Genomic DNA, 12057 nt, shown 5'->3' on the forward strand with positions numbered 1-12057 from the left:
TAGTCAACCACCTCAACAGAAATAACCTTCTTAGTGACAGCAATATGGTTTCCGTTCTGCTAGATCTACAGCAGACGTGCTAACAAGTTATATCACATAGAATTAGCGAATTTCTCGACAAAGGCTTCATTTCTTGGGCAATTGCTCTTAACATATCCAAGGCCTTCGATAAGGTATGGCATAAGGGTTCTTTACAAGATTTCCAGCTACGGTATAACTGGAAATATTCTCTCTATCATTAAATCATTTCTCTCTGATAGGCTCATAAGAGTAGTGGTTGATGGGCAGAAATCAGAGGCCCACAGTATTAATGCTGGAGTCCCTCAGGGGTCCATCCTGGGCCCAACTCTCTTCCTGATCTACATCAATGATCACCCAAAACACATACTAAAATCATTCGTTGACATCTATGCTGATGACACGACTATCTATGGCAACACATCAAAGGCCGCAAATGACAACGTTCTCTCTCCTCAGATCTTGAGCGTGTGGTTCAGTGGGGGAAGAGGTGGCTAGTTACCTTTAATGCATCTAAGATGAAACTCCTATCATTACATCATAAACGCTCTGATCCCCATCTGGCAGCGATTGAAATAGGCGTCATGTTTTGATAAGCTTCTGGGTTTGACCTTTACTCCTGATCTGAAATGGAACACATACATCAAGTCTGGACAAGGACGCTGGGAAAATGGTGGGATCCTTCTACTGTTCCAGAAGATATCTCACTAATGATGCCATTCTCTATCTATATGAAAGCCAAATACGTCCAAGGATGGAGTACTGCTGCCACATCTGGGCAGGAGCTGCTAAAACAGCCTATCCTGCCTTGACAGAGTACAAAATAGACTTTGTGGCTTAGTGGGGGATGCCCTTTTCTCTTCCCTGCAACCTCTTTCCCACAGAAGAGACGTTGCGAGCCTGTCTCTGTTCTATCATTATTTCCATGGCAAGTGCTCGTCTGAACTCCATTCTCTGGTCCCCCCTCGCCAATCTTTCACGAAAAACACCCGACTAGCTAAAACCACTGTCAATAATTTTCCCCACTCTTTATCCGTGCCTAAATCAAAATATAGATTCCATGAGCAAAGCTTCTTTCTTAGAACAGCACGGCTGTGGAACTGTCTCCTGCTTGCCTGCCCCCCCCCCCACCGAATTCAACTTGGATGTCTTCAAGTCCAACACAAAAAAATTCCTGATGAACTGCACCCTTAAGTAATGACACCTTATCAAATCCCCAATACTATTACTACGATACTATCCCTTTGATTACTGTACACACAATAACCCTTATCCCCGAGTGGCTCCTAGGCCTTTGATAAGTGGTGACCCCCATGTAAAAAAAAACAAAAAAAAAACACATTCATTTTAATTAATTCCCTATTAGTTTTTTCGGTTTTCTTATAGGATGATCATCTTCAGTTAACTATTACGTGTAATTATATTCATGCAGATATTCTACATGATTTATACTTGCATAATATTTGTGTAAAAAGTTGTTTCCAGGCCACTTTGGCTTTGAGTGGTAATATGTGGGGAAAATAGAAACGGGCATATAAACGACCTACCAGTGAAGCGCCACGTGTCTGCCTGTCATGCGCGTTGGACAGGAAAAAGAGAAATCAAGATAGCGTCTGCAATATTTAACAGAAACGGTCTCATATGATCTCGCAAGGTCACGTGAAATTCACGTGGGTGAATGTAATATAAAGCAGGTCGCTCGGAGAAGTGAGGGAGTTTTTTCACTTTACAGATGGTAAACGACGTTTACAGAACGGTTACTAATTCCAGTGGAATGAGTGAGGGAGGTTCCATTTCTGCTACCAGATTACAATGTCTGAAGACTTGTTTTCTGACCAAAAATGCACCAAATATTGATTACTTTTTTTTCCTTTCCCTTTGCAAAATTCAATCATGTTCTGCAAAGTTAAAAAGAAAATCAATTTTCTTCTACAAAAGAACCTAACCAAACTCCAAACTTCGTGGTTTAGTGAGGGATGCCCTTTTCTCTTCCCTGCAACCTCTCTCCCACAGAAGAGACGTTGCGAGTCTGTCTTTGTTTTATCGTTATTTCCATGGCAGGTGCTCGTCTGAGCTCCAATCCCTCATCCCCCTTCACCAATCTTTCACGAAAAACACCCGTCTGGCTGAAACTACTATCAATAATTTTCCCCACTCTTTATCTGTGCCTAAATCCAAACGTAGATTCCATGAGCAAAGCTTCTTTCTTAGAACTGCACACCAATGGAACTCTCTGCCGCTTGCCTGTTTCCCACCTGACTACAACTTGGACGTCTTCAAGTCCAACATAAACAAACTCCTGACAAACCGCCCCCTTAAGTAAGACACTGTATCAAGACCCCCAATAGTAATGATTACTACAATACTATCTCATTGATTACTGTACACGCAATAACCCTTATCCCCGAGTGGCTCCTAGGCCTTGATAAGTAGTGACCCCCCCCCCACACACACACGTAAAAAAAAAAAAATGAATAAATATTTGAAAAATCTAAATAAAAAAAAAAATTGGATCATGAAAACTTTTTTTTTTTTCAATATTAAAGGCTTCGGCATTAAATAACCGAAAAATGGTTGATATGCTGTAAAACAAAATAATTAAATCAGTTTAAGTGCTTTTTTGCTTAAAAGTTCGTTAGTCTATTCAATTTTTTCTTTTTTCTTTTTTTTTTTTTTATACGAGTGCCATGCGTGTTCACGTCTTCCAAAATTTAGTATCCCCATATCTGATGTCATATCCGCTTACTGACATTATCTATTCCTCTGCTCATGAACCGACACATAGTTCTACTGACCTTTTCCTTGACCTCTTGTATACAACACTTCCTCTTCCCTAACTGCTCAAATATATAGCAATTAATATATGCACTAACTCGCACTTAAACATGTAACAGAAGAACAAAAAGAGTAACCATTTTTTTTATTATGCTTCTAAAATACTGAAAATTTATTAAAAACACAAAAAAATGGTTACGTGTTCTATCTTACTGATCAATTTACATTATAAAGTGAACCAGAATCTCAAATTTAAAATATTTAATTAAAAAAATTTTACAGATAAACACATGAAAAAAAAAAAAAAAAGAAAATTTTATATTTCATTTTCATTAACAGCTTCAGTGTAAAATTTAACCCCTCCCCCAAAAAAAAAAGGATAAGATTAGAGAAGGTCCAAAAAAAGAATCTCCAATCTAATAAATAGGTCTCGCACTGTCGAGTAAGCTTTAATCTCTGTCCCATCACCACAATGTCGCCTCTCTGTGCCTGTTTTAAAAGTAATTTAATGGAATGTTCTCTGATGAACTCACAGCACTTGTGCCCCTCAACGTACATATACTCGACTAACCCAACAGGTAGCACAATCCCAGCCCTTCACTGTTGAGGTCCCTATATATGCCGAAAAGCTTTCTACTCTAATAGTTTCTTCTTTTGAACTGTTGGATTTTGGAATTCCCTCCCTGTTTTCTGCTTCCCTGGCTTTACCACCCGTCTAGCTGAGTCCACTGTCAAAAACTTTCCCCACTCTTTGTCTATGCCTAAATCAAAACGTAGATTCCATGAACAAAGCTTCTTTCTTAGAACTGCACGCCTGTGAAACTCTGTTCCGTCTGCTTGCTTCCCTCCTGACTACAACTTGGATGTCTTCAAGTCCAACGTAAACAAATTCCTGATGAACCGCCCCCTTAAGTAGATACTTTATTAAATCTCCACACTAACGTACTGTACTTACAATAACCCTTTTCCCTGAGTTGCCTCCGGGCCTTGATAAGTGGTGACCACCTTGTAAAAAAAAATGTTTTTAAAGTTTAAATGTAATGTGAACAGACATCTCGTTGCTCAATTTTGCTCAGTCTCCCGTGGGACATGATTTCAAATAATACGTTCCAAGCACCAACATGCCTTGTTTGGATTGAAAAACAGTAAAAAAAAATGTTTTGCCTGTTCATTTGACACACTCCGTAACATATTAGTGACAGTAAATATGTGTTGCTATCAGTTTGTGTTGATAATCTTCATAAAACAAAGACTGTTGGACATTCATAGTTGAAACTTAGTGGACAAGTCAGACATAGATTGAAATTTATTTGTACCAAATATGGTTCGCTTTAGTTTTGAGGGGTCTATTCGATTCAATACAGAGTGACCCCCCCAAAAAATGACTGACCTGTCCACCAAGTTACAGTCATCATTATCCAACAATCTTTGTTTTATCACCATTCAATGAAAAACACACCTGGATACGACGTACTGATAACTGATATACTCCTGATCTGTGCTGTAATAGTCTGTCTTCAGTTCAGGAATAGTCTGTAGATTGTAATATATATGATATAGGGTTTTAAGATTTGTACTACATTTTCAACTGATGATGATCACTGAATGATGATGTTGGACATTCCTAATTGAAACTTGGTGGACAAGTTAGGTATAGGTTCAAGTTTATTTGTGCCAAAGATGATTGTAGAAAGGATTTAAAAAAAAAAAAAAAATCTTTATCATAATTTAGTTTGCATGACAACAGTTTCACTGCATTTTGACCAGCGATGCGTATTAAATTTCCAAAATTCACTTACAATTGTTCCTATTTACAATGCCTCCCCACGGGACAGAGTTAAACACCAGGGTCGTTTTTTGACGTGGAGAAAAAGAACAAAAAATAAAAATTGTCTCAGTCGTGAAGGATTTCTCCTCCACCGAAAGAGAACAAGAAATTGAAGTGCAGCATCTGAAGAACAAATACTACACTTTGATCTTGTTCCAAAGGCCAAATTCACTTACAATTTTTGCGTATTAAAAAAAAAAAAAATCCGTCACTGTTCACAAGAAAATTTTTTTTTTTTTTTTTTTTTTTTTTTTTTTTTAATGTAGTTTTTTGGATTTCTCTTGTAGGTAATTGGTGGCAGTGCGGCCCGGAAATATGGAGGCAAGTCTGTATTGACCATGGCGGTCATCTTATGGTCCTTGTCCACCATGATGGTGCCATTTCTTGCTGATTCCATCAATGCCCTTATTATATCCAGAGTACTCCTTGGTTTAGGTGAAGGTCTTGGTAAGTATACTCTTTTATAATTTATTTTTTATTTTTATTTTCATTTATTATGTGACTTTACCAAATCAGTGGCCATTTTTTTTTTTTTTTTTTGTATGCTACTGTAGTCAAATACACAAACGGATTTGCTGAATCCCATAATCCTATCATATTTATTTATCTCATTACCAGAAGGCTCTGTCAGTGGGGCATTAGAATACGCCGACCGCCCCCCTGCAGAGGGTAAAAGTCCCTCAATGGGGGTCCTGGATATGACCTTAAACTATATCCAGTGGTGAGGCCCCAGCTTGTGGGCTTTGGGGAGTGTGGAGCCACCCTTTAATTACCATTGCTCCCAGGTCCACTCTGACCCAGAGTGGTAGTACCTGTTAGGGTCCCAACTATGGGTTAAATAGAAACCGATGTGAAAACAACAAATATATTCTATTAAAAAAATTTTTCTTCAAAATCTTTGGATTCGGCACTAAATAACCCGAAATGGGTTGATATGCCGTAAAACAAAAACAACCAACCAACCATTACCAGGAGGTTAGATGCAAGGCTAGGTGTAGTTTGAAAAGTTATTTATCTCTCTCCCACACCAAAATGGTGTTACCAGATCAGGCTGTCTGAAGATATTGGCTTCCCGAGACGAAATGCACCTAACATTGATGCTTTTCGTTTTTCGACTTTTTTTGCAAAACTTTATTATGTTCTGCAAAATCGAAAACAACCTCCCCTTTCCCCTCTTCCCATTTCCCCTTTCTCTTTCTTTCTCCCCCACTTCCTGACTGGTTTCCCAACTTAAAATGTACCAAACATTAATACTGCAACTCTTTTCCCTCTCCCATTGCAAAATTCATTCATGTTCTGCAGGGCAGGGAATAAAATCCACTACAAAACAACCAAACCAAACGCTACAAACTAGCGATTGAAGATACAAAGAGCTTGAAAAATGAAAACCTTCTACAAAATAACTGGATGCAACATGAATTCTATTTCCAAAATAACTAAATTCTGCATTAAATAACCTAAAAGGTTTGATATACCGTAAAACAACCAAACCAAACTTTACAAATAAATATTTGGAGATATAAAGAACTTGAAGAATAAAAACTGTTTTCAAAATAACAAGATTTGGCATTAAATAACCCGAAACGGGTTGATATGCCATTCAAACAAAACAATCCAACAACCAACCTACACCAGAAAGATGTGACACAAGGGTTGGGAGTGGGATTGAATGGCCAGTGTTCTAGAGGAAGAGTACTTTGGTCTGCAAAAAATGCCTGGACAGCTCCATTGGCATTTCCACGATAGGGGCGCCTCGGGCAATTAGCAATAAACAAACACCTTCTCAAAGAGAGAAGGTAAAGCCTTGGTCGCTGGACCTCCTAGAACTACACAGGACCAGCAACGTACTGCAATCAACAGGAAAAAGGCCATTTCAGAAATGGCTTAGAGTCTGTTGGCTTTGGTGCTCCGGTGTTGTTTAAAAAGCCAGCACACTCTGGTCTATAAAAATGGCTGAACAGCCTTGTTGGAATTCTCCATTACAGGTGCCTCAGGCGGTCAGCAATAAAATAACCCCTTCTCAAAAAGAACGTATAACCTAGGAGACCCGCCCTCCTAGGACAGAATGTAACAGAATCATATCTCGACCAAACAGAAACAAAGTCACTGTTTGATTGTAGCCAAGCATTAAGTAAAAGAATTTTTTTTTTTTGTGGCAACAACCGACTTTGTCTCATAATGCATTTTGTTCACATGAATCCATTTTTGCTTAAATGTGGCTCAATTCTTTTCTTTAACTTGACAGTGTACATCCCACGCATTTACATAAAACCTGATTTTCTATGAAGATAAAATTTCTTTTGTCAAGAAGGTGAGGGTGGAGGTGGATGGCTAACATGGAAATTTATTAGTTTTTATTTTATTTATTTATTTTGCTCTTTCTCTCACTCTTCTCTTATTTAATTCCCTTTCCTCCTCTATTTACCTCCTCCTCTTCTATTCTCTCTCACTCTACCACCACTCACCACTTATCTGTCTCCTTCATTCTCTCACTTTTCTTGCCTGCTTCCTTTTCTCCTTTAACCGTTCTTGCCGCAAGGCTTCATTGTCTTCCACCACGCTCTCTCCATTGTTGCCTCCCACCTCCCTCTTTTCCTCCCACCTCCCTCTTTTCCTCCCACCTCCCTCTTTTCCTCCCACCTCCCTCTTTTCCTCCCACCTCCCTCTTTTCCTCCCACCTCCCTCTTTGCCTCCCACCTCCCTCTTTGCCTCCCACCTCCCTCTTTGCCTCCCACCTCCCTCTCTCCCTCCCACCTCTCTCTCCCTCTTTGCCTCCCACCTCTCTCTCTCTCTCTCCCTCTTTGCCTCCCACCTCTCCCTCTCTTTGCCTCCCACCTCTCCCTCTCTTTGCCTCCCACCTCTCCCTCTCTTTGCCTCCCACCTCTCCCCCTCTTTGCCTCCCACCTCTCTCTCTCTCTCTCTCTCCCTCCCACCTCTCTCTCTCTCTCTCTCCCTCCCACCTCTCTCTCTCCCTTCCACCTCTCTCTCTCCCTCTTTGCCTCCCACCTCTCTCTCTCTCTCCCTCTTTGCCTCCCACCTCTCTCTCTCTCTCTCCCTCTTTGCCTCCCACCTCTCTCTCTCTCTCCCTCTTTGCCTCCCACCTCTCTCTCTCTGCCTCTTTGCCTCTCTCTCCCTCTTTGCCTCTCTCTCCCTCTTTGCCTCTCTCTCTCTCTTTGCCTCTCTCTCCCTCTTTGCCTCTCTCTCCCTCTTTGCCTCTCTCTCCCTCTTTGCCTCTCTCTCCCTCTTTGCCTCTCACGTCTCTCTTTGCCTCTCTCTCCCTCTTTGCCTCTCACGTCTCTCTTTGCCTCCCACCTCTCTCTCTCTGTCACACTCCTTGCCTCCCACCACTCTCTTATTATCTTTACTTTTTTATAAAAGATATAAATCATTATTACTGGTAGAAGAAAATTTCTTGGGTTTGAGTTTGATGTTTTTAAATTTCAAGTTTCAATATTGGTCATTTGAACTACCGACTCCAGAACAGTCATGATTCAAAATACACTATTCATAGGGCCTGAAAATCCACATGGTTTACCCTAAAAATATGGTTGTATTTCACAGCTCTGTCTTAATTGAAAAAACAAACAAGCAAAAAAAAAAAAAAAATGAATATCGTTGCAACTTCGTGTCAATAATAAAACACTGAAGCCTTTCATGTCAGTTGATTTCCATCTTGAATGAAGACTTTATTTCATGTATTTATTTTTAGTTCATATCTAAAAACTTAACACTTAAAAGGACTTGGGAGTCACATTTTCAAAACAGTACATTTTTGAAATTCTTGCAACAAGTTTTGTACTGTTCTTTTTAAGGCCAAGCCTAATGACATACTAGGCAAATCTACCTGCACCTATACGACGCTGCCCAGGAGGGGGAGGGTTTTTTTAAGGATATTTTTTTTTTAATTAAGCCTTTTGTTTGTTGTTTTTTTGGGGGGTTTTTTTTTTTCTTTTTAAACCGAATATTGTTTATTTTTTATTTTTATTTTTTTAAATATTGTTTGTTCATTAAATTATTAAATCAGATTGCTATAAACGTTTAACTAATTGTTAATGTTTTAATCTTTTCAATTTATGATTGTATGTAAAAAGTTTCCAAATCTTTCCATCTTTGGTGAATCAGAAAAATAGGTGACACTAATTCTGCAGCAAACAGATAAAAAAAAATTACCTCACATTTAATGTTTTGTATAAAATACTAAAAATGTTATTGTTTCACTGTTTTAAATTTTTTTTTTTAAGCGTTATAAAAATATATATTAAAGAAATATTTGTTGTTTCACAAGAGAAAAGAGAACAAAAAAAGTTATCACACGCGGCAGCACGGTCCCAAATAATTTTGTCCACATGATCCAACATGATCATGAACGACTCCGTCAATTTGAACCTTTTTGACACTATTAGTGTCATGAATGCATGCAGCGAGGTGCATATTGCGGTGAGAGGGGGTGTTTGACCGGATGGGATAGAGGAAGAGAGGGCAGAAGAGGGGGTGTTGATGTCTGATTGGGACAAAGCAGAAATGTTTATGGGATTTTGTCAGAAAGAGAAAAAACATAATTATTTTTATCTCATTGTCGTTATATATCTGTTAACATGAAAGGTTGTTTTTAAAACCTCTGTTGAAAAGTATGAAGAGATCTAGAGATCCTTAGCTGATTAAGGCTGACAACTTAGAATGGGAGTCAAGGGTAAGGGTCGCCGCCAAACATTGTTCGACCTGGAATGACTAATCACTCCTAATTTGATAAGTAAAAACCTCAGTGCAAAAGAGGGTTAAAATTTGGTAGAGATAAGTTCGAAGATGAGTAGTAGAAATTAGGGAACAGAGAGAGAGAGAGAGAGAGAGAGAGAGAGAGAGAGAGAGAGAGAGAGAGGTGTTGAGTGGAAAAAATGAAGGGTAAGAGGAAGAAAGAAAGGGTGTTTGTAATCACTCTCTGAAGGAGAGCTGGGGAAAAGGGGTTGGATTTTTAGAAAAAGGAATTCTAAAAAGAGAAGAGTCGTAGCCAGCAAACTGAACGGCTGGGCTGGTCAAGCGCTCCTGATTTGAGAGCCCTCAGCACCTGATGTTATGATATTAACTAGCCTGTGTTAATGGGAAATCTGTGACTTTACTGGTCTGGTCTTACATCGTTTCACACTAATTCAATTAATAAATAGTTTGTTATTGCTACAAACCGGAGTTCTGTTTGTTTGTGGTGAGGACTCTTCATTTTGCAGCAGGCCGCAAGGACCAGCGGAGTGATTGATGTACCCAGAGACTACCTACACAGGGTAGGAGACGATTCGATCGAGGCAAAGCGCCCCACCATGAAAACACAGTGGGTGAAGATGATCAACAGGCCAACTTGTGACGGGACAATGCACAATCGAAGGGCACCTGTCATATCGGGTGGAGTCCAACAAGGTTAAGGACATCCGGTGTGGTTGGTGCAGTATCGGTCTCGTTATACCTTAACACCTCTACTGATTCGACACAATACTATCCTGAACAACACCATCGATTCAAACGCAAACACCTCCGATAATTCAACATGACACAACACGATCCCGAACACTATCGATTCAAACCCAAACACCTCCAATAATTCAACATGACACAACATGATCCTGAACACCTCCAATAATACGACACAATCCTAAAAAACTCTGTTGATTCAAACCTGAACACCTCCGACGATTTGACACGACACAATCCTAAAAACAATAACGTATTTTCAGAGCAACTTTGTCAGTTATTCACTGAATGACTATTGTTTTTTTTTTTTATAATCCTTGGATGAACTTGTTTTTCACCATAGGTAGGCCCAACTTAAGAGATTGGCAGACAATTCTTGAGTGCTTCCATGCATGTTCATCACAATATTTATCCTTTTATAAGAATAATTTTTATCTGACAGATTTTGAGTCGTCTGTGCTTCTGATTCACCCAATCTTTTCATTAAATGAAGATCTAAGAATTTTAAAGCTAGTCTAAATGACTTTTTTGTTGGCCAGGATCAAAGTGGTCTCCTTTTTCTCTACATATTTGATGGCTTTGTGCCTAATTTGTTCAAAATAGAATAGTGGTAGATGAACCAGCCCGGATGTAACAAAAAAAATAATCAACAAATTGTTGTTGATCTATAAATGTCTGGTGCAGATCAGGCTGTCTATTGGTTTCCTGAGACGAAATGCACCTACATTAAACTTCTGTTTTTGTTTTCTATTCTCTTTTGTAAAACTTAATTATGTTCTGCAAAAACAAAAACAACAGCCCCCCCCCTTTTTTCCTTCCCTACTTCCCAACCCTGTCGGTGGGGCATTAGAATACACAGACTGTTCCCCTGCAGAGAGTAAAAGCCTCTCAAAGGGGCCACCTTTTGGCCGTGAGTGGCGACCCATAATGACTCGGGGGGGGGGGGGGAAGGATCCTGGTGGTTGAGCAACTGATATCTAGGGAAATCAAAGATATCAGTTGCCTCGTACAAGGCTAGGCGGACGGTCGGAAGGGTCCGATCCAATCAATCGGCTTGTTACGTCAAGCCCTAACACATCTTCTACTTTTCTATCAATTTCCTCTAAACCATAACAAATACAGTTCTACCCTGTACCACTATAAACTATATACGTATTTTCCCCTCTTTTCCACGTGTTAGAAGGCGGTGGCTAGGGTCAAATGTGCCAAATGATTAAAGTCATGACATGACTGTATAGTGCCGGAAATTACCACAAATGACTTGGATTGTGTAACTAAAGAATTATGGGTGCTCATGGCTCCCATTTAGAACATGTATACTGTTTATGTAGCCCTGGCATGACAAGGCGAATGGGTTTCCCCTTTGATATGCCCCAATATTGGATTCCGAGTTGGGTGGGGAGCATAAACAATGAATTTAAAATATATATATACACATGGCCAACTATAAAAACAATTCTTCATTCCTTGTCATTTGTTGAGAACCATTATTTCCAGTTTTTAACTTTCCAGACAAAAGCCATATTATATTTTCTAAAACAATATATTCCATTTTCAAAAATACATTTTCTACAATTTGAATATATATATATATATATATATATATATGTATGTATACTGTTTATGGAGCCCTGGTATGACAAGGCGAATGGGTTTCCCCCTTAATATGCTCCAATATTGGACTCCAAGGTGGGTGGGGAGCATAAACAATGATTTTAAAAATATATATATATATATATATATATATATATACATACATACACATGGCCAACTATAAAAACTCCAAGCGCCAACACGTCGACTCAGATAGTTCAGATAATGAACTATATCAAACAACCTCAAAATTTATTGTATTGGAATCCACCGAAGAAACCAAAATAACTGACTTATCACCATTTATTATACATAAAATTATATCAGCATATATTACTCCAAAAAATTTAAAAACTTTAAAAAATAAAATCCTACTGGTGGAAGTG

General features: G+C 39.0%; 1 protein-coding gene across 1 annotated transcript in view; it reads left to right on the forward strand.

The window, feature by feature from the left end:
* LOC145296933 (uncharacterized) overlaps nucleotides 1–12057 on the forward strand; it is a 160385-nt gene that overhangs the window by 121089 nt on the left and 27239 nt on the right. Inside the window, exon 3 of the mRNA XM_080143137.1 lies at nucleotides 4909–5068. Coding sequence (XP_079999263.1) covers nucleotides 4909–5068 — 160 coding nt within the window. The remainder of the gene's footprint in view (nucleotides 1–4908; nucleotides 5069–12057) is intronic.

This window comes from Euprymna scolopes, chromosome 17, assembly GCF_053919585.1.
Source record: "Euprymna scolopes isolate OS-2025 chromosome 17, ASM5391958v1, whole genome shotgun sequence".
Taxonomy (NCBI): Eukaryota; Metazoa; Mollusca; class Cephalopoda; order Sepiida; family Sepiolidae; genus Euprymna; species Euprymna scolopes.